Source organism: Solea senegalensis, linkage group LG6 (genome assembly GCF_019176455.1).
Source record: "Solea senegalensis isolate Sse05_10M linkage group LG6, IFAPA_SoseM_1, whole genome shotgun sequence".
NCBI lineage: Eukaryota > Metazoa > Chordata > Actinopteri > Pleuronectiformes > Soleidae > Solea > Solea senegalensis.
The window spans coordinates 13,650,970-13,674,255 of NC_058026.1; the positions used below are offsets into that span (position 1 = coordinate 13,650,970).

Consider the following 23,286-nt stretch of genomic DNA (forward strand, 5'->3'; position numbering starts at 1 on the left):
TAAACGTATGTGCACGCCCCTTTTGTATCCAGTATTGATAATTGTGTGGTAAAGTGATTGGGTGTGGGCGGGGCATAGATATCTGTCTCGGGCGTGTTCGAGCGGCTGGTGGGCGCGCCCGCTACGACGTTGCGGAGGCTTCAAGATGGCGGAAGCCCTGACAACTCAGGAGCAGCTGGTAAGAGTCTCTTGACATAATTTCCTCTTATCTCCTCATCGTTTTCAATGTGTACACGTGTCGCCTCCGTTTTCCTCTCCAACCGCTGATTTTGCCATACATTTTGTTCCCGGAAATGATGGTCTAGTAAACACGACTGGCCCGCTCGCACCCGACTTCGGTGTGACTGACAGCACTTAGCATGTGTGTTAGCATGATGGCGTTTGCTAGCAGCTAGTAGCAGGGTACAGTAAACCGGGTGTTTATCTTGAATACTTGTTTCCCTGATAACCCAGCTTGATATTGATTGCATACATATGACCACAGCGTGGATGTCATACAAGCCGTTCATCTTATGGTTTATCCCACATATGATGCATCTGCTGTCTTCAATGCAACTGTTAGCCTTCCAGCCACCACATGTAACTTAGCTGGCTGTTAACGCTAATAGCTATTGTTGACTTCTAGAGATTTTCCTCGACAGCTATCTAACCGGATATTAAAAGTACGTGTATGCACGCGCGACGGTTGTAAACCGTTAGTTTATAGTTGTCTTAATCGTTAGTTGCTATAATGTATCATGGTGACCCAGTGAAAATAGCCCACCATCACCCATCGCAGAAGGCGAGCTAGCTATCAGATTTACGGTCGAGAATTCACAGAAGTGATCCTCCGGTTCCTAGCATTGTTGTTGCCACACCATTCTAGTAAAGAGGTGGGCTCGACGTGGTCATGGACTAGAGAGATGAAACGTAACACCGCGAATCTGATGACGACTTTATCTTTGTCGTTTCTTCTTGGATATTGACATCAAGGATTGCAACATGTATTTTGTCCGTGAGCTAAGTAACGGGACATGATCGCACCGCCTCCCACTCTAGGCGATTTATTTCATGCTGTCCTGGATGGCTAATCAGCACTTTCACGGAATCGGTAACGTCAATCGATTAACCGCCCTCAAGCCACCTGGCGTACAAACGATTTATTTGCTCCAGAAATAAGTGTGTAGCCTTGTTCTATGTATTTGATCACACCATGTGTAAAGCTGTATACTAGAACTACTGTTTTGCTGGGGACATGTCATAAATATCTATTTACCGTGTTTATTATCATACAAGGATATGATGTCCGTTACCAAATATGTACGTTTTATTGCAGTTCAACACTACGATGATCATTTATTAAACAGATTCATTGGAAATTTGTGATTCACAAACACAATTTGCAAGGGACCACAAGAACACACTATAGCTCGAAAATTGCTATGTTGGTGTCACTACAGCACTTAATCATGTTTATTATTGGAACATCTATATTGATCTCTCTATTTGTTGCTTAGGGCTCTAATGATTAAGCCATCCATTGCTTTTTATTACTTAAAAAAAAGAATTATTTGGTTTGAGTGTCGTTGTAAAAATAAAAAGAAGGTGGTCTGTCTCCTTTTTGACAAATTAACCTGAAAAAAAATATGAGTAAAAATATTTGTGGGTAAATCATATTATTATGATTTGCAGCCCTACCATCTACTGTATGTCTGTCTGACCATCAAAAACATTCTCATTCAGGCAAAGGGGAGCAGAGTTACTACTACACACTTTTCTATATAGTTAATGAATGTGTCTATTGTTAAGACCATCATCTAATTACAAAATGGGTCATGAGATGCATCAGAATGACTCGCATTCACCAAACGGATAATTCGCATGAAAACTTTGTATTAAGATACAACACAAGATTTTTTTTTTTTTTACATTACATTTACAAGTGCTCTCATCTACTACACTTTCAAGGAGCAGAGCCTGCTGATTCTATTTGTATCAGAGTTGTAACTTTGGCAGGGGACCAAAATTGAAAGGGAGTCTAGTTTGGCGTGTCTTCCCTGTTACATCAGTTGTCTTTCACTTCACTTTCTGTCTGTATTTCATGTTGCTTTACTCAATAAAATTTCACGCTTTGGATGTGTTATAAGTGGCTCTACTCCTCTGCCTGTTCACCTTATGTTTTTCGTCTTTAATTTTTCTCCCACACAGACACCTTACCCTTTCTCTATCTCTTCTTCTTCCCTACATTTGTCCAGGCTGTGGAGGAGTTCCTGAGTGAAGTGCGTAGCAGGGAGCAGCCTCACAGTGCCGGGCTTGTCTCCCAACCCACAGCTGTGAAGTTTCTTATGGCCCGCAAATTTGACGTCTCAAGAGCTATCGACCTATTCCAAGCATATAAGGTACAGCAGTGCTTTCACTGGCATTTGATTTGTATGTTTTTGCCTCTCGCCTGTTTTTGTGTTTTATATTTTTTAAATGTTTGCTCTATTACTGTATAGCACTTTGGTCAACAATGTTGTTTTTAAATGTGCTTTATAAATACATCGGATTGGTGATACAACTGAAAAGACTGTTCTTCTGCAGTGTCACAGACAGCACTTCATGATGTGTTGAGGACGGAGTGCACTGCAGAATCATAAATGTTTGCAAGTCCTAACTGTTAAGTTTCTTATCCCCCCTCTGAATTACCATGTTCTTGTTGAAAATTTGATATCAGCGTACACTAACTATATAATCTCATCACCAAACACAATCCACATATATAATTGGGTCAATCTCTCTATAGAGTGCCTTTGGTATCCTCTTCAAAATCACCCAATTACCACAAACATTTTATAAAATAATTAAATTCTGAGGTTTTGGTGTAAATGACAATTCTCTTGTTATGCATTTCCCTCATTTTATACCATTTTCTTTGATTGGGTGTATGCGATTTTGGCGTGTCCCACATGCTGCTCTGCTAACTGCAGTGAATGCTAAAAGTGGTTAAAGAACAAAACATTAAAATACTTTTTGTTCTTCACACATTACTTTTTATAAAACTAGAAACTTTGATTTATATTCCATTTTATAATATTAATAATAATAAACATTTTGTTCATGTCCCCGAATTTGCTGTCATTTACATCTTAAATCTGCCCAACATTACGGGGTAATTGCCACTTTAAGAGACTGGCTGATGCAATTAGTGACATGACCAACAGTCTGTCTTTCTTCACTGGAAGTTGACAACTGCTGCAAATACATCAAACTCCCGCACTGATATTTCCTAATTTTTAGTCATATTGTGTTTAAAGTTGGATGTTGTCTTAACATGTCCACACTGTCATGGTGAAATATTAATTTATATAAAATCTTTTCAGAAATTGTTTCTGTATACAGTAATTTTCAACACTGAATCACTTTGCTCGCTGAAGGTCCGCCATGTTCTCATTCAATGCTAACATTGTCACAGTAAACATTGTCATGGAAAGATTGATGACAGGGTGGACATGTCAACAATCTTTGAAACATTTTGATAACTCAAATATTATAACAGCTTTACACATGATATAATGTGTGTATGTGTGAATGTACAGTAAATGCTTTACTGTGCCGTACTAGAAGTTGGCAATATTGACTTTTGTAGTGAGTACTGGTATCAGCAGGCCTTTTGATCAGGATCATAATTTGATATGTCACACTCTAACTCATAAATGTTTTCTATATAATTAAACAATTGACTATAGCGAATGGTCTAAATTGTCTTTTCAGAGGAAAGTGGAGCTGAGATAGCAAGGAGTTATCAAGAATGTTAAGATGCTGATCCAGACAGAAGAAAAAAGTAACTTGAGAGGGAGAGGTGGCATAAGGGCAGTCTGAAAAGAAGAAGGGCAACAATGAGCTCAGATAGAAGAGGGCAAAAAAAAGTAATGGAAAGAAGCAAGAAGGCGAGCCAGGGAAAAAGCCATGGCTAGTGCTTTTCTACAGTTAAACACCTCCATCTCTTCTGAAACTATTGAGGACCTAGCAGAAGGCCCTCCAGGTTAGGACATGTAAATTTAGGATTTATATAATTTAATTAAAACACCCACTAACAATTTTGTCCACTCTGACTCTGTCATCTTCAATTTTTATGAAATAAACAAATTATTTTGTTTTTGTTTAAAAAAACCTTTTGTGTGATTTCTTTATCAACAAATTTAAAGCACATCTGTAATCTGCTGTTAGCCCAAATTTATTGACAAGGCTTGTAACAACAAATATTGACTGAGGGTATATTTTTGGTGCTGTTAAATGTTTCCCTGCTGACTTTCCTGCTTGTTTGTGTCCTGTATCAACATCAGAACACAAGAATCAAAGAGGGCATCATCAATATCAATCCCGACGAGGAGCCTCTACGCTCTGAGCTTCTGAGTGGCAAATTTACAGTCCTGGTGAGTAATGAAATTGGTATGAACCACTAAACATAAAGGAACTTAGGTAATTATTCAGGAATTTTAAAGTAACTTAGAAAAATGTTTATCGGTGTTTTATAATGTCTGTCAATGTTTCCAACAGCCTGGCCGTGATGCTAAGGGTGCTGCTCTAGCGCTCTTCACAGCTCGTCTCCATCGGTCTGATGTCACCACCCACAAAGCTGTGCTTCAGGCCATCATCTATCAGTTGGATAAAGCCATAGAGAGGTGATGCCCAAACCATAAAATCTTTTTAAACATTTCTACTCCGCCTCCTGGTGCTGTCTCTGGTGTTGGGACACACCTGTTACTGTCTGTGATTTATGTCTTTTTGTTTCCATTTTTAATTTCACGCCTTGTCTCTTAGTTCCAGTTTCTGACTATTTATTGGTCTTTGGTTAGATCAGTATTAAATAATGACAAACTAAAATGTAGTTAAAGTTCTTAATATCTCTATTTTGTATTACTGGAGCATCTTCACCAGATTGAGAACGGAAAATATACAGTGACAGGAAAAGAAAATGACAAAAGGGACCAGTTCAAATTAGGCCCCACTTCAAATATAATGCCTCCAAGTGAAAGTATGGGTGTGTTGTATTATTGGGCTCTGAGACGACAAAATCACTGGGAAGAAAACCTCAAACCAGAGTAGACACTATAAGATGCCTCACACAATAGCTGTGGTAACTTATCATAACTTTAAATAATATTAGTTTAAAGTAAAAAGCCACTTTTCCAAAGTGAATGTAAGAGATTGTCTAAAAAATTTAATATCAGGTGTTTTTATCAACAAAAACAGACTGAAATGTATGTGTTTTTCAACGAAGACAAGACAAAATTGTATTGTTTCTATTATTTTTTTAATGCTAACTTCGCTTCTTGATCTATTACCAGTTTACAAACTCAAAGAGATGGACTCATATTTATCTACGACATGACCAACTCCAGCTATGGCAATTTTGACTATGAGCTCTGTGTCAAGATCCTCAATTTGCTTAAGGTAAATAAATATCTGGAAAATCCTCTGTTGCTCTACTACTTGGCTCTCTGGTGTTTGGTGTTAAAAGTTTCTCTGTTTTCCAGGGTGCATTTCCAGCTCGTCTAAAATGTGTCTTCATTGTTTCATCGCCTCTTTGGTTTCGAGCACCTTTTGCAGTCCTACGTCTGTTTGTCCGAGAGAAATTGAGAGAAAGGGTAAGTTTGTTTTCATCAGGATGTCGCATCATAGTGTGCAATATGTCTCTTATTAGGTATTTGATATGTGTTGTCTTTCTTCTGCAAACACTAGGTGTGCACGGTGAAAGCTCATGAGTTGGCCAATCACATCCCAGTCTCCTCCCTTCCTGAACACCTGGGGGGGACATCCCAGTACAGTCACGTGGCTTGGATCCAGTCCTGTGTTAATGTTCAAACAAACACTGTTCAGGGTGACACACAAGAACACGACACACATGATTGTGTGGGAAGCCTGCTGCGCTCTTACAGTTTGGAGTGCAGCAACACAAGCGCAGGTGCTACACTGTCCCACGCCCATATAAATACACAGTTAGGTTCTGAGTTAGCTGTGGCTAACTCTAACTGCTATGATGATAATAATGCTAACCCACGCAACCACTGCACAGTGGTGGATGGCAGGACTCGAGGCCTAGGCCAGTACCAGCAGAGCCCACATTCTGCTGCCAACAGACAGGGGAACCACCAACACTGGAACGGCGCAGCTGTGAGCGAAGCCAACATGGCTGTTAGTGGCTCCAGTGTCAATGCTAATATGAATGGTCGTGGCCGACAAGCTCCTCCCCAGTCAGACACACCACCTGACACACCGCTTTCCCAGAAAGGTGATGGTGATGTGGCAGACTGCAAAGCAACAGACTCTGCCTGGAGATCTCAGAGTGAGAGTGTCAAGGAGGAAGATGAAGAGGAGGTTGAGGATGAGGAAGAGGAAGGGGTGCCTCCATTGCCCCAGAAATCTCTGCCTCGTCCACCCCACCAACCGTCCTCTCAATCCCCGCCCCTGTCATCATCATGTGGTCATGATGATGAAGACCGTTACATGGAGGTGTCTGTTCACATGCCGGAGCAGGGAGGAATGACGGTGCATGACCTGGTGGAATATGTGAAGAGGAAGAAGAAAAAAGGGATTTATCAGGAGTACGAGGAGATCCGCAAGGAACCACCAACAGGCACCTTTGATTACTCCAAGTAAGAGAGCCCAGTATTTTATTCTGGTCTTTCAGCCTTGTGTCATTGACATGGAACTCACAACATGTTTCATGGCACTGCTTTTACAGGAAGTTATCCAATCAGATAAAGAACAGGTACAGTGATGTTCTCTGCCTGGACCAGTCACGGGTGCGACTGTGCCAGCTCTCTGATGACGAGGACGAGGTAATGATAACTTGATTAAAATGCACTTTTGTTATGGATTCTTGTATTTGTATCATATGTGTTAGATTTCAAGATTGTGTCAACAACGAGGTATGTTCTTGTGTCATATTTAATCTCTTATCTGCTGACTGATATTTGAGATTAGAAGGTGAAGTTCTTGGCAATGTCATGCCACAGAGGTTCATAAATAGTTTTGAAAACCTTTCTATGAGCATGTCATAAACTATGAATAGATGGTCCACTCCATTAAAAATAAAAACCTTAAGAAGAAGCAAGGTTTTGTGGTTGGAGAATGACTCTTCAGATTGACAACTGAATTATTCTCTTTATCTTAAGAAACTGAAGATTGTCTGAATCAGCTTTGCATTCAGAATGTGTAGAATAATATTTAGCAACTGCAAGTAAGTGGCAGGTTTCAAAGATGGACAGAAGTGAAGACAGAAGTCAGAGATGGTGATAACATCATAATAATAGTAATAACACTAATAACACCAGGCTGCTGTGTATTTTTTGCAGACATCAGATTACATTAATGCCAGTTTCATGGATGGGTACAAGAGAGGCAACGCCTACATTGCAACTCAGGGTGAGCAGTTGTTGAAACAAACCCTTTAACTTCATGCAATGTATACTTTTTGTACTAAACCCAACTCCGCTCCCCCACAAGCCTTAGTATTGTACAATCTGGTGTTCCACTAGCCTGAAAGCCTTTTGCACTCCTCAGGTCCTTTACCAAAAACCTTTGGTGATTTCTGGCGCATGGTTTGGGAACAGATGGTACTTATCATTGTCATGACCACCAGGTGAGGCTTCTTCAACTCATTTTAGGGGCTGTGCAGACACTGTGCTGATTACTGTTGATTAAATACAATTTTTTTTTTCTTTGGAGGTTTCAGTTTCATTATATTGCGTTAGTTAATACATACAGTATATCCAGGAAATACAGATTCTGGCTGTGAAAAAAAGCAAGTTATTTAGCATATAACATCAAAAAACATGCACGATGTCTGTCCAGCTTTGGAGATGCTCCAAAGGTACATATTCTGGGCAGGATGTAAAGGTTGTGCATCTCACAGGGTGGTGGAGCGTGGACGTGTCAAGTGTGGTCAGTACTGGCCTCTTGAGGAGGGCAGGACCGAGCAATATGGATATTTCTTGGTTAGGAACACTAACATCCAGGTGTTCCAGGACTTTAAACTCTCCCTTCTTGAACTTTACAACACCCAGGTGAGTCACAGCAACCACTTTTTTTTACTGGCTTTAGTGTGTAAAATTTAAGTCAAGCTCTATTGTTCTCCATCTTTTTGTTAGTCTGGAGAGAGACGGGAGGTGTGCCACTACCTCTATGTCAGCTGGCCCGACTTTGGGGTGCCTAAGAGCGCTTCTGCTATGCTTGACTTCCGTGAGCACGTACTTAAACGGAGGGATGCTGCAGTCCAAAGCCTGGGATCCAGTTGGATTGGACCTCTTGGAGGCCCTCCTGTGGTTGTGCACTGCAGTGCAGGCATTGGTCGCACAGGTAATGTCACATTACTGTAAGATAGATGGCTCAAAGTTTGGATTTAATTATTTTCCTATCATTTTAATGCCCCCGTTTTAGGTGCCTCACCTCTGTGATTTTTATAGTCCATTCATATTTAGTTGTGCACATGATTTTTTTTTCCCACATGTGTAATGTCTTTATTTATGTTATCTTAGCCTGAACTACTAAGAATTAAAAATGCTCTGTAGACACTACATGGGTAAACCTGACAAATGGAGTAGCAAAGCACAAATTAGGGATGAGCCAATACTATATTTTATATTTGTATCAGTTCAATACTGAATCCAATATCTGGTATGATATGTTTACCTCATATGATCCAAAAAACCCAAATGTTACATAAATGCTTCACGAAGCACAGGCTGTTATAAGGGACATGCACCACCAATGTCAAGAAATCAATGCCACATAACATGAAAAAGTGGTATCGAGCCATCGGTAGTACGAACCAACTTATTTTATGTCTGTAATCAATTTAAATTTTATGTCTGTGATATTTTTTGAAGGTCCGCCGAGCATGTCAAATGGGGTAAACATCTCTCTCTTGCTCTTCTTCCCTGCTTTCTCTGCAGGTACATTCTGTACCCTGGACATCTGCCTGTCCCGGCTGGAGGACATTGGCACAGTAGATGTCCATCAGACAGTGCGACGAATGCGTACACAGAGGGCTTTCAGCATCCAGACCTGGGACCAGTACTATTTCTGCTACACGGCAGTCATTGAGTACGCCCAGCGCCATGGAAAACTGAGCCCAGTGCAGTGGTCTGACTCTGACTTAGAGACTGACAGTGAATGAGGGACATGGGATAAACAGCCTAAACTGAAATCATAGGAATGGAAGAAGAGGAGTGACATTTCAGAGTAGATGAGGAAGATGACTCCTCTGCCATAAGAGAGAAGAGACAACGGATGGAAATCTTGTTTTGGCTCTTGATGCAGACTCCCACAGTTGCGCTTCCTTTTCACAAGTGGATAGATGGAGGAGGTTAAGGGCTGTGGAAAAAAAAAATACAGGGAGTGTTCATTGCATCGCTGATTGAGCAAGCTGTCCTGCCAATTTCCAAGCCCCTTTTTATTTAGCAAACTTCAGGGGGACTTGGCCTGCCCTGAACCTTGTTGACAAGAGTGTTGTATGAGTTGTAGCATTTTTATATTGACTTGCACATGAGGAATGACAAACTTGAACCTTACCCCTTGAAGCCCTCCAAACCTCCACTCACTTTTCCGTTTTGTATTTCATGTTCCTTTTCAGCCCTGAAAGAGCCTGTGATCACAGTTTAAATGTGAGGGGTATGAAAAGGTGAAACTTGAAAACCTTTATTTTTCTTTATGTTCTCATTTTTTTTTTAAAGAAGAAGAAATGGTTCTGAGTGAGCAAATGGCCATAAGTGTTAGTTGATTAGTGTGTGAGCCATTTTGTCCATTTCAGTTTTTCTTTTATTTTTGATGACCTTTTTATATGGTGCATTTTCTACATATGTTTCATGTTTGTGCATATGTAGACTAACTTTTCAAAGCCAAAGTCCTCACCCTGAATGCTTGGATGTACTCCTTGGTGAAATATAATAGACTGAAGCCCGTGTATATTCTTGTAACATACATTTATGTTAGTGTGCATCATAACAACCTCTGAAAGAAGAGCAAAAAAGGCGAGCCAGGCTTTGACAAAATACTGAAAAAGATATTGTAATGCAAATTTGCGATTTGTCAGGTCTAACATCATTTTTACTGTCAGAGCGTTCTGGATTGGACGATCCTAAATAATTTGGCCTTAACGTGATTCACTGCCTTGTCATTCTCAGACCTAAACCATACCTGGAGCTCTAAGCTGTTTCATTTCCCCTTGTGTTCTTTTCCTGTTTGAATCTTGTTCTCTGGATACCACAACTGTTGTTTGATTCTTGAGGCATATTCTGCCCAAGATACTTGTGCCTTCAACTTTTCCTTAGCTTAATGTCTCGCTAGTGTAGTAATAACACCCAAACTAGTGCACTTGCATAGTATATGTTGACTATGTGCCACACAGGACACCCACATTTTGCCTATAGTCCTGTACATAGTACACTACTAATTAATAACATAAAAGTAGTGAGTTTTCTGGGACTAAGCTCTGGTTTGAGACATGGCTATTCTTTTATCATTTGACCTCAGGGGGTAATTCTAGTGTTTTTTTGCCTAGTTTCACAGATCCATTTCTGGGTTTGCCTCTGGTAATTTATCATTTAAGAAAAAAAACTATATCAACTTTATTTGTATTTTTTACTGTATTGTATCCTGCAATATTTATGTCTTTGTAAAACTTATACAATATTGAAATCAGTGAATGTTGGTACGATGTTACAAAGAAAACAAACCAGTTATTTGCATTTGATAAGCTGAACAAATCAGATGGGGAGTGAAATATATTTTTTGTTGTTCACAAAGAAACTATTGTGAAAATGTCACTTGCCATTGTATTTTCAGAACTGACTTGTATAAATGGTGATTGTTCAATTCTAGGACAACAGGGGGTTGAGGTTGCTTTGAGAGCTAATTGTTTGACTCTTCATTAACAATGACATTAATGTCTTACTGTCTGATACTCGATGCCAAGGACAAAGCAAAAAAAAAATCAATCAAGTTGAAAAAAAAAACTTAAAACTAAATGGCTGATATTTTTGTTCCCAAAACACCGAGTTTGGTGTCAATTATTAAAAGAAATCGATATTTTGAGTGGGTTAAAGTTTATCAGCTTGGTCGGAGAGCCTTGAATGTGTTTGGGGTAATGGTGTCCGAGCCATTTTGTCAAGACAGACATGGATAGTATTGGTGAATGTGGACCCTGCATCCCTCAATGCCAAAGGCCCAGGCTCACCCTTAAGATGTTTACCTGTCACATTATCATCAGCCTCCTAGCAGGACCTATCAGTGTAGCCTTGCATCGACAGGCGGACTCTGGAGCATTATGGGAACACTTACCGAAGGATATGTATAGCTATGAGATAAGAGTGTGTATGTAAACGAGTCTTGGTCCCCATGCTGTTTTTGATTTGTTTTATGAGAAACAAAGAATGCTATGTGCATTCGTCATTGGTGTTGATTCAATGTTTCCTTTTGTGATCTAAGTTCTTGTGGTTGATTTATTGCCTTTTACATGCTGTCAGCCCGGTTGTCCCATTAAAAGCAATGGTATTACTATCTTCAAAGAGTACAAAGCTGAATTGATGTCTTTTGGACCGAGTTGAGTGGAACATGTGCTCAATCTTTAAACTTTTCTGGGAATTGCAACAACTGGAGACTAATTGCTCTGACTAAGAACAAGTCACAGCTTCCGGTATATTATATAAACCAGGACTCATCAATCTTACAAACCTTCCTCAAAACTAATTTGCTCTTACTGGCAGAAGACTGACGTTATGATTTTGTTTATTTTTAAACCAGACTAAGCTCAGGTTGCTAAAAGTAAACGTCTGTATGTGTCATGTATACATCTGGTTCCTCTTATCTTCAAAAATTATTACCTGGGCAGCCAGCAAAGATGTGAATATGCTTCAAGTATTTCTTTTTGTGATCATTTTATAGGCAAATGTAGCTAAAACCAGACCATGACTATTCTGTCAGGTGATTTTTGTCACATTGTCTCAAATGGGTGATGTCAGCTGAGCAGAGCACATCTCTGAATGGGCTGTTTTTTGAATGTTTTATACCTGCTTGTTTAATCTGCTATTTGTGCTGGTTTTACTAGTATATGATGGTGTATGCTGTACCACTGTATGCTGGTGGATGGTATTTTTAAGCCTATTATATAAGGGTGAACAAAGAAATAACATAATTTGAGTAAAATCATTAGTATATTTTATATACTATACTAATTATTGAAATAATTACTGCAACATATGTATTTGTTTTACAGGCTTGTGCTATTATTTTCCTCAGCAATATGCAGTTAATAACCATAATGAAAACCAATTTTTAGAGATGTTTGCTAATATAAACAAAAGGAAAAACAAAGAAAATTGAGATCCTTTACCATGACATTTAAAATTAAGCTCAGGTGTCTCATTGCTGAAAGCCTCCAAGTATCTCAGTGCATAAGCCCATAGTAACTGTGTATGAGGATAATATCTCAGGAGCCTGTAATTTACATTAGCGTATAATTATGTGTGTCACTGGTATTTTTTAGTGAGGAAGTCATTCTCTGTGAGTTGGGGCTGAGCTGACCGCAGTGCTTCCAGTGACCAGTGAGTGGGGCTGTGCTGCTGAAAGACAACTTAGTACCAGAAGTTATGTTTTTATTACGAATAAATATACTATATTGTATTCAGTACAAAATCAAATGTGACAAGTCTAGTTTAAAGCTGCTAAACCTGCACATAGTGTCATACAGACTGTGCCCACAAAACTGAAGGAGGAAGCCTTGTCAGCTAGGAACTGAGAGTTATTCTCACATTGCTCCTTTCCACTCCCCCACTCAATGCTGTGACCTGATGTGAATTCATTCCTCGACATGTGGCATCACCTTCTTATGTTCTTTTGTATAGAGTTTGGGTAGGTTTTCTGTGCACGGGAACAGGAGGTGCAGCAGACACTTCTGTAGTAGGGGTAAATGCAGAGTCGGGCTTGAACCACCACCAAACAATTATTGTACTGGTCGCTGCACGATGGATCTGGGGAAAAAAATAGAAAAGATAAAATACGATATTCAATTCAACAAAACTTTATTTGTCCCCAGGGGATATTTCATAGATCAGTCATACAAACTTTTAAAAGGTATGAAAGTATATAAAAACAAATAACTAAATAAATGCACAAAGATAGAGACCTGTTAAATTTGTAAATGTTGGAAGCAGAGTCATGTTTAAAAACTCTTCCTTGTGATTTTATTGCACTTTTGTTTTTATTTAAAACCTGTTTTTCCATTGATTTCCTTCATTAAGTCAAAAGGAAAAAACCTGTTTCCTTATAGCACCTCACTTAATACTGGTTAACCATGTCACTGATATGTACAGTGAACAATGACATTACAGAGAAATGTCACTCCAAACCAAGTCCTCCCTGAATCTGTTTTGACCTCTGACCCCACTACACTGATGGTAGCACACACACTGTGCAAATTGCTAGTTGTACTCACTTATTTCAGCGAGGCAGGGTTGTTTATTGCATTCTTCTCGGCTCTCTGGGGTAAAATTGGGGTCACAGCGGTCGCTTGGGGCAATATTGTCAGCAAGACAGCGCACCTCCCTCACACGATATCCACCATTACAGGAGCGGGAGCACTGAAGGGATGCAAAAAGACAGCATGGGGCAGACATGACTTACTGCACACACAGTGAATGTGTCAATGCATATGTATATACATTTCTGTGTATATTGGGATCAGCAAAAATCTGCACAGAGTCTACTATGAATAAGCCTAAAAATATACACTTGCCCACTACTTTATTAGGTACAGCTGGTAGCTGCTTGTTAATCCAAAAACCAATGCAGCCAATCACATGGCAGCAACTAATTCATTAACGCATATAGACATGGTCAAGACAACCTGATGAAGTTCAAAACGAGCATCATAATACTGAAGAAAAGGGATGGTGACGGAGTGTTACAATCAAGTATCTCACATTCTGTAGTTTATGTATGTGCTAGATATTAAAAACACAGGTTATTGACACTTACTGCACTCCACTCTGTGACATACCACTGGACACCACACGGCTTCAGTCTGCAGGTCTGAGCTGTGATTGGCTGAGGCAGACTAGAACACTGTGAATGGTCCACAACCTCCATGTCACCGCTGTTGTTGATAATACAAACTACGCTCCGGGCCTGCGTTCCATTCCCACACTCTGCAGAACACTTAATTAACCCACACACATAATTAAACCAATGCTCTTTTCATAGTGTCTGTAAGTATTCCATGAATGTAACTATATATGTATGTGAATTACCTGACCCCACGGTCCTGTATACCACTCCAGCTGTTTTATACAAGGCCCTGAATCACAAGATGTCACCTCTGCTGGACGTTCTCCTTCACAGCTGTCCAATGGAAGATCAGTCATGTGATCCATCAGACAAACTGCTGTCCGGGTTTTATTGCCTTTACCACACTCTGCTGAGCACTGAGGGTGATCATTCACATACACACATGGTAAATCAGAGCCATTTCAATGGTTCATCATGATTCTACCTGATTTATTTGCTTTGTCTCACAAACACACACATATACACACACACTTTCAAGTACATACAACAGTGTTTGTGTTACCCATTGGCTCCAGAGGGAGGTGAACCAGCTGCGGGCACAGGTTCCCATATCACAGTTTTGTAGTGTGTCTGGCTTTAAATTCATGTTACACTCCTCATCCTCCTCCACGTCACCCTGGTTACTCAGACACACCACCTCTCTGCGGCGCTGTCCCACTCCACATGGCACTGAACACTTGGGGAGTAAAGAGTAGAATGGTAGTTTAATCACATGACATCCAGAGCTCTATAGATAATGAGCATCTGAGGTTCATTATGCGTCCTATTTGTGATTGTTGAAACTGTGTGATCTTGCTCTGGGGCTGTATGTTGCACATGTGATTATAGGAAGACGCATTTTGTAAATAAAATACATTAACTGTGCTCCAGTAATGCAATAATGAAGTAAATTGCATGTCTTATGAGTGAGTCCTAAAATATTTACATATTATAGTATTATAATATTATTCACAAGCTTTTTAGTTAACAGTTGGCTAAAATATGATATTACATTTGTACAGATTTATTACAACTACAAAAAAAACAGTGGTCATTGGTCATGAATAATCAAGAACATTTACTTCAGCTGTATGGTACTTATGTACTTATACAAACAAACCTGTGGGTCATGCATTACATTTCTGCCAATAAACACTTCTTTACTTAAGTAAATTCTAGCATTCAAGACTTTTACTTGTTATTGAGTATTTGCCTCAACTGATTTAAAGCTTTAAACGTCCTCCCCACCCACTATAAGAACACCTGTTAGTCGTCATGTAGCATTGTAATGCTCAGGTGCATGTGTGTGTGTGTGTGTGTGTGTGTGTGTGTTTCTCACCAAGCTCCACTCTGATTGAACCTCCCACTGGCTGCATATTTTCAACTGACAGGTTGTCTTAGTCACTGGCTTGTCGGACATCCCGCACAGTTCTGGTGCCACAGTAACCGAGGACTCTGTCCCATTGGCATGGACCTGTGTGACCTGACGGCATATGACCTGGCGGTGCTGAGTGCCGGGGCCACACCTCTTGCTGCACTCTGACCACTCCCCCACATCCCAGCTGAGAGACAATCACAGACCAAAAAAAAAGAGAGGCTGAGGGGAAAGAAGTCCTGTATATATATATATATTTACAGAACACACCCCAGCTCTGTCATCCCAGGAAGCATAGGATGGTGCTTGATTTGATTTCATTTTGGTTATTGTGCATGGTCAGTTGACTCTGCTCTACAGGGGGCGTTTTGAAGTTTCCTCAGAAAGGAATTTCAAGCTGCGCAGGTTCAGATGTTTCTCTTGAGGTTTCACTTTCTCAGTGTTTTATTACCAGTCACAGCAGAAATATGTGTATTTCAGAACAACAACTGTCAGTGTTCTGAATCATCCTGGTGGTTGGTTCGGCAAGACATGATAAACAAAGCCATACCCAGGTATGTGTGCGTAACATAAAATGTAGTCCTCATGATGACCAACATCTTGTCCTATTAGGTCAAAACCTCTTTTCTGAGGCTATGGTTAGGGTTGGAGGAAAGATAATATGTGGTAAGCTTAATGTTAGGGTTAGGTTTGAGGTTAGAATTACCCATTGAGTATTTTTTTTTGGAATAAGGCTGTAGGAGTTTTAACAAGTATTCCTGCAAAAACCTGTGTGTGAGAGTGTGTTCTCTCACGTTTTCTGGCATAAACACTGACCTTGTCAGGACCTGTTGTTCTCATGGAGATCAAAACCTGGTCTTAATGAGGTAAAACCTCATATCTGATGAACAGGAAGTTTAGGGCTAAGATTTCAGTTTAGGTTAAGGTTAGGATTGGGATTAAGCATTAACTGGTTGTGGTTCAGCTTTGTTTAGGCTTTCCAAATGAATGCAAATCAATGCAGTGTCTGTGTGTGTGTGTGTGCGTTCCTCACTATGCAGGGCAGGGCTGGGCATTGCAGTCCTCTTCCTGGTGTATTGTCTGAAGGCCAGGGTCACAGTGGTCAGTGGGGACAGTCACCTGTGAATCCTTCTCAACACACTTCCACAGCACCTGACGTCTACCTGGCAAGTGTGCACACACATACACACAAGATAGACAAAAGGTGAAAAATATGGATTCCTGTGCAGTAATTAAATGCCCCAAAATAATGAAATGAAAATGTCTTTTCAAAATCCAGAATGGAATAGTTATCAAAGCAATATCGCAAAAGAGGGAGTGCTGTCACAGGTGTTAATAATAACCATGCGCAGATTATTAAAAAAACCTGTTTGGCTTTAGTCTGTTGTACTGAATATCACGGCTGATATTCAGTACAACAGACTACAGCCCGACAGTCAGAGTAATTAATATTATATTATATTATATTATATTATATTATATCATAGTGATTAAAAATAATCAGTTCATCAGTCAGTTATTCAGTGTATGCTTTGATTTGGACAGTGTGGTGTTGTTATTCTTCCTGCGTTTCCTCACCATTGCCACATGTTGTGCTGCACTCTGTGTGCCCACTCTTTGCCCAGGTGTAAGTGGTCTGAGGGTGAGAGGTCACACTGTGGTCAGGGAGAACGTGGTTGGGCTTGGACGTCTCCTTGGTGATGTCATTACCGTTGATTTCACCTTTCTCACCTGGTTTGGATGGATCTACTCTCTCAGCTACAGGAAATAACGCGTATGAGAGGTGGAACAAAAACAATTATAGGCATGTAAGCGGAAGAAAAAGGCATCAAGATGATTGAAAACATTTCACAGAACAGAGAGCAGTGATGGAATGAAAACACAGAAGACAGTTTAATCGTTGTTGATGGCCAAATGCATGCATGGTGTACCCACACAGGTGATTTTACTCCCCATGGCTGATTAGGTGCGTGTCAGGACAGCATGGGTGTGCACAGGCTGACCCGAATCCATAATGTAGTTCACATAAGTAAAGTATCCAAAAACGTAAATGTACCCAGGCTTGCTAAGAAAACCTGAGCCTGATTTCGAATGTGCTGTTTATGCACACCAATGCACAAAGGAAATGGAGGAGCTGCTTACAGCTGGAAAAAAACAAAACTAATTGTGGAAAAACATTGCGGTTTCTCTTAACAGCTTAAAGTTGCAGTATAGAGATGGTGGTGCGTTGTTTAATTTCCTGTTGATATGAAACATTTTAGAATATTAACTTTGTATACACTAATTGGGTGAGAATTTTGCATATAAATGCATTTTATTTGATTTGGCAGAAATTGTCTTACTAATATATGGATAACATCTACCAGCACAGTTCCACCCATCTTCAACTCGAGCAAATGTCTAATCAGCCAGAATAAACAAAAATGCCTAAGGGGTTGTGCAGGTTATGCTGTTCTTAAAATTGCTCTGGAAATAATTAATTAGAATTAACTATTGGCAGTATTAATTGAGTATATGCCTGTGTCGCCGGATTCAAATGAAACTGTTTCTATGATGAAGATTCAGTAAAAGGTAAAGAAATTAAATTTAGCCCAGGGGAACACATGTTGTCTCAGTGTGGAGTGAAATTCTCTTTGCCAGAACAAAGTGTGGCTGCTTGCCTGCTGTATGGAACGTTATCAAACTGCTAATCAAGTTTTCAAAGAGACATTTTTGTGGAATATGATACATCATGGTGTCTCTTTGACGGTGCAAGACGACACAAACTGACACATCTGCTGTGTGATGTGATATCTGAGGACAAAAATCAGAATCTTTTATTTAACACCACTCTGACTCTGATGTAGGTGTTCATGCATGTGATTGTGTGCACTCACCGAGGGGAAGTATATGAGAGTCTGGTTCAGGAGTTGGCTGTGTGTTACGTACAGGAACACTATATTCATAGTATACACTGGGACCTGGTTGCTGGTAGATCAGCTATAGTAGAGAGAGAGAGAGAGAGAGATGAGTCATTTATTATGTAATGTAGTAATAATATTGTTTTTGTTTATCACAGAAGATAAACACAGAGAAGATATGCAGGTGTTGCCACTGTGTGTGGCGTTTTGCATCTCACATAAACATGCAGCTCGTCTGTGAGCGGCCCAGGTGCAGTGATGGACTCTCCGTTGCGAGAGCGGATTTCATTGGGTCGTCGATACGTCAGTTGTGTTCCCACAGCAGTGTAGATCCCAGGCCTGTCAATCACCCAGTTCCCATTGATGATGGTGTCTCCAGTTTGGGTCTGCAAAGCTAGAAGGAAACACATCACTGTTGTAAAAATGGCTCTTGTGTGTGTGTGATTGTGTGTGTGTGTGTGTCTATACCCAGGTAGTTTCGGCTCTTCACTGTCTCCTGTACGGTGATGTTTCGTGCTCCTGCAGGAATTTCAGCAATCTTATGGTAGCCCACACGAAGGAAGGTCCGAGAGAAATTCCCCTTCACCACCTTAAACCCCAGTCGACACACACACTTAAATGCACACAAAGCTACCAACACAGTTGCTGTACAGTATGTGTCTCAGCCAGTGTGCAGATGCTCCCTCTGTGCTCTCTGTACTACAGTTTTAGTATCATATATAGGCCTGGGTTTCAGTAGTATAATCATAAATTCCACTGGATCACATTGTTGTTCTTTTTATCTTATTTTCACTCATCCCTCTTGCTCTCCAACTCCCTCTCTTTTGCTGGAAATCCCACAGCTCACTCAGTCCAGGCAACAGGTGGTTTGAGTTGGAGAACCTTTCTGGTGTTCCTCTCTATTTCTCCAAAACTTTTTTCAAGTTTTGTGTTCTATTCTTTTCATGTACCTCAATAAGTTATCTGGTTTTTCCACCTTTTATATCCACCTTATTTATTAATGAATGTAGCATGATCTGTCAGTGATAGTTTAGTCTGAGTGAGAAAGACAGAGAATCTATAACAACTGGCAGTTTAACACGTCACATTTACTGCCAGATTTTGGTTTTACATACGAATAATGCAACCTTTATATAGGACTATCAACTCTTACAAAGAGTGCACATGAATACAATTTGCATTTACACTTCTGTACATGACCATGTGGATGTCTTACCTCCAGAAGGGATGGGCTGGCTCTGTCATCCCAGCGAAGAGCACCTGATGGTCGGTAGAGAAGACAAATGATGTGGAGGAAAGCCAGAGCTCGCTGCCACAGTTCAGCCATGGAGAAACTGAGGGGAGGACACTCACAAACACACGTACACACACATGTTTAATGGAGGGAGTGCGTGTTTGTGAGGTGGGGTTGGCTTGAGGGGTGGGAGGGAAGAGAGACAAAGGAGAAATGTTGAGAGAAAGTGTCAGAATAGTTTGAGGCACATTTATTTCAAGTTGAGGTCACACCCATTTGCACCTCAGTATAAAAGTTGTGACAAGTGTGGTTTTGTGTGTTTGTGTGTGTCCCATATCCTAAAGCTGATCCAAAACCAGTATCTCTGCCACATTTTTACACACATCACTATTGATCTTTACATTACATTACATGTCATTTAGCAGACGCTTTTATCCAAAGCGACTTACAATAAGTGCATTTAAACATTATTTAACATTAGTTAACATTGGTACAAACAAGAGCTAGAAGTAAGTAAGTGCTTCAAGTAAGCCAGTCTATAAAGTGCTAGTCATAAGTGTGATGTACAAGTAAGTGCTTGCCTTTTCTTTTCTTTTTTTTGTCGTTGTCATTGTCTTAGTCAAGATCTTTTTCTGACTTACTTCTCCATCCACCTCTTGTTTTTTACTTTCTAAGGCTTATCTTGTTCTGAGTTATTCTGTTTTTAATTTCTATGTTGATGGGAAAAAAAAGAAAGATAAATAAATAAATAATAATAAAAAAATCTAAATTGAAATTAAAATACCACTGTGGGAGAGGGCAGGATTGAGGATAATCATACAAATATGTTAAATTTTTTCAAGACTTATCACTTTTTTTCTCCCACTGTAATGAATGACAAAACACACGAGATCCATCATTCTTTATAGCTATTCAGTTTCCCTCCGTCAGTGATTCACACACTATGGATGTCGATTTTATTCTGACTTCAGTTCTCCACCATACCACTAATGTATACAACATATAACAACTGTAAATCAACTGGCCAGGAGTCAAAACAGCACAGTGACTCCTAATGTCTTAATCCAGAGGGCTTATGGTAATATTTTCACGGCCATAAATGATTTGGAGAAGCTCTAACACATATGGGTGTAATATATTCCCCTGGCTGAATGTTTTAGTTCTGGGCACAGGAGCGTTGAAGCCCTGCAAACACACAGTGTAGTGTAGCTTGCCTGCATGGCTCTTTAACTTTCCACTGTTTTATGTTAAGTAATTAGAGGGAGGCGAGTTTTAAACATCAGAAACTACATTTTTTTTTAACCTAAAGTTACAATGTGCTTGTATATGAACCAGCAGAAAAAAAGACCTTTCTCCCCTCTGATCCACACTGCAGCTGTTCTCAACATGGGTGTGAAATTGCCAGGAATGAGAATTTCACAATTTCCAGAAGAAGTGCCATGTCTTTATGATTGTGTATGTGTGTGTGTAGGTGTTTGTGCATGGAGGATGTGGGAGTCACACATGTGTGGATGTCTGTGGTATACTGTGAATCAAGTGAGTGAGAGAGCTAAGCTGACTGTGAGCCCTCAAAGCTCTTGTGATGATGCTGGAAGCAGCGCAGAGACAAATGATGCCAGTGAAATGTTTCTTCTTTCTTTATGAGTGTTTTGCAATTGACTCTTTGAGAGACATAGGAACACTGATGTATATACAGCAACACCTCATTAAAAATGCTGTACGCCTAATACATGCCTATTCTTCCTTTCCTCCATCTCCCCCTCTCTGGCACACAGCCATATCTAAGATGCAGCTCCCCCAGAATGAATCCTCAGTCGTCACAGAGTTGTGACACAGGCATTCTCCTCCTAGAAGTCTGACAATGAAGACTGGGAATTCTGTGCAAGACGGGCATTGTCTGTTTTCCACTGTGATATCTTAATGGCTGCCACTTCTGATGACTCACACACGCCACAAGCCCCTGAAAGCGGACAGTAAATGAAACCGTATAGTAGTTTGTAACAATATCATAGTTATCCCCTTTTACAGTCATTGTGAGGAAACACATTCAAGATAGTGACAAAGTCTGTCTGCTATATTCAGTATATTCAGTTAAACCCTCTGGCCTTCCATGATCACATTGTGTGTAAAGATCATCAACTGTAACAGAATTTGCCCTCAAAAGCATTACAACTATTTCGATTTTTTTCATTTTTGAACAATGACCATGTATAAAATAACTTAGAGGGCGAACACCCACTGGTCCTTTAAAATTGTTTAAATATCTGAGCTCAAGCATTTTGATAAAAAAAAAAAAGTCCTCAGCAATAGATGTATTTAAAAATGAGGCCTGAAACCATTTTTCTTTTGCACTCCTTAAAAGGTTGCCTAATGTGTTTCTCTGTGTCTGTGTGTATGTGTGATTGAAAAGAACATCCAACAGAAATTCAGTCAACATCAAAATCAAAAATATTCTCCTTGATTCTCCTCTCTACTTTTTTTTAAAAATTGTCTTCCCTTTCTCCTTCCCATTTTTTCTTTCCTCACACTCACCTTCCCCTCTCTTTTCTTCCAGCTGTGGGTTGTTTGATGTCCCTCTGTCCCATCCTGGCCAGCTGCCCCAGATACCAAATGAGGGGTTTCTGTCATCCCGCTGACACCTGGTCATCCCCTAACCACCAGTTACTTCCCTAACAACCAACTCTTTCCCCAATGACCATGAGAAACACACGGCAACTACTGATCACTTATTTAAATTCCTCTGCAGTTCTCTGTCCACACTGGCCAAACATCAAGATGTAATATTTTCAGTATATAAACATGTCTGGCTTTTATTTCACAGGCTAATGTGTGACTGGGATGGCCTGTTGTGAGAGCTTAAATGCGTGCTGTCTTGGTGTGGATATTGATTAGGCGCAGTATAAGTTTTCCATGCCAGTGCATTTAATAGAGGACATAAACAGTTACTGCAGCATTTGCAGTACAATCTGTCACAGTGAGAGTGGTTGTATACTGTCATCACAGAGGCAGAGGGTCTATTAGAATACATTCAGGGGTTTCTGTGCACGCCTCTTAGTGTTTCCTAATTACAGACCTGGGACTTGTTGCAAGTGAAGACACACACCTTTTGACACCATAAATACACATCTCTGGTCAGCCACTATAACTGCATACCTACGGGGTTAAGCAGAGGACCTTGAACACAGTTGCAACACACAGGATGCTTTCCATACCTCAAGTTGTTTGTACAGTATAGCTGCAGATGAACGCACATGTAATGTAAATGTTAGTAAAATAATTCTTAATCGAAACAAACCACTACCTTCACGTGTCCTTGTGCTTTGGAGTAAGACAGCCACACTGAAAAAGGAGACAACACAGTTTGTACTTTTTAATCTCTTTCTGGTCATTTTATGTTACATTACATTACATGTCATATAGCAGACGCTTTTATCCAAAACGAATTACAAGGGAATTGAGTACAATCAGCCAGGGGTGGAGTTGAACTTGCGACCATGATGTCTTTTGCACACAAAGTACCAGTCTTAACCACTGATCCACTCCACCCCCCATGGAGTGTATCTTACGTCTTTTGTTAATTTTGAATATACTGCCTCACTTACTAGTGGCTCTGCTCATCTTTGTGGGTAGAGTGACCCTCTTATATTTGGGATGTGCTCCTTATGCCACTGACTCGATAAAGCCCAAACCTCCACCAATGCCACTTAGTT

At 40.1% G+C, this 23,286-nt stretch overlaps 2 protein-coding genes across 2 annotated transcripts; one reads left to right on the forward strand and one right to left on the reverse strand.

Moving 5' to 3' along the window:
* Positions 1-101: 101 nt before the first annotated feature.
* ptpn9b (protein tyrosine phosphatase non-receptor type 9b) lies at positions 102-11,525 on the forward strand. The gene is made up of 13 exons (XM_044028686.1): positions 102-178; positions 2,235-2,378; positions 4,305-4,394; positions 4,519-4,643; positions 5,310-5,415; positions 5,499-5,609; positions 5,704-6,617; positions 6,707-6,803; positions 7,320-7,389; positions 7,528-7,606; positions 7,880-8,030; positions 8,115-8,322; positions 8,919-11,525. The coding sequence occupies exons 1-13, from the start codon at positions 146-148 to the stop codon at positions 9,140-9,142; spliced, it is 2,352 nt and encodes a 783-aa protein (XP_043884621.1). The 5' UTR covers positions 102-145; the 3' UTR covers positions 9,143-11,525.
* A 1,315-nt stretch (positions 11,526-12,840) lies between these two features.
* adamtsl7 (ADAMTS-like 7) lies at positions 12,841-19,755 on the reverse strand. The gene is made up of 12 exons (XM_044028202.1): positions 19,559-19,755; positions 18,811-18,931; positions 18,561-18,736; positions 18,319-18,421; positions 17,021-17,200; positions 16,476-16,605; positions 15,407-15,629; positions 14,591-14,764; positions 14,271-14,444; positions 13,999-14,178; positions 13,457-13,601; positions 12,841-12,992 (listed from the first exon to the last, which is right to left on the reverse strand). The coding sequence occupies exons 1-12, from the start codon at positions 19,667-19,669 to the stop codon at positions 12,841-12,843; spliced, it is 1,869 nt and encodes a 622-aa protein (XP_043884137.1). The 5' UTR covers positions 19,670-19,755.
* Between the last annotated feature and the right edge of the window lie 3,531 nt (positions 19,756-23,286).

Excerpts from the sequence above, each read along its gene's own strand:
- ptpn9b (XM_044028686.1), top strand. The coding sequence starts at position 146 with ATGGCGGAAGCCCTGACAACTCAGGAGCAGCTG. Across the intron at positions 4,644-5,309 it reads TTGGATAAAGCCATAGAGAG|TTTACAAACTCAAAGAGATG; the intron begins GTGATGCCCAAA and ends ATCTATTACCAG. Across the intron at positions 8,323-8,918 it reads TGCAGGCATTGGTCGCACAG|GTACATTCTGTACCCTGGAC; the intron begins GTAATGTCACAT and ends CTTTCTCTGCAG.
- adamtsl7 (XM_044028202.1), bottom strand. The coding sequence starts at position 19,669 with ATGGCTGAACTGTGGCAGCGAGCTCTGGCTTTCCTCCACATCATTTGT. Across the intron at positions 13,602-13,998 it reads ATGTCACAGAGTGGAGTGCA|TGCTCCCGCTCCTGTAATGG; the intron begins GTAAGTGTCAAT and ends GCATCCCTTCAG. Across the intron at positions 12,993-13,456 it reads ACCCTGCCTCGCTGAAATAA|ATCCATCGTGCAGCGACCAG; the intron begins GTGAGTACAACT and ends TTTTTTCCCCAG.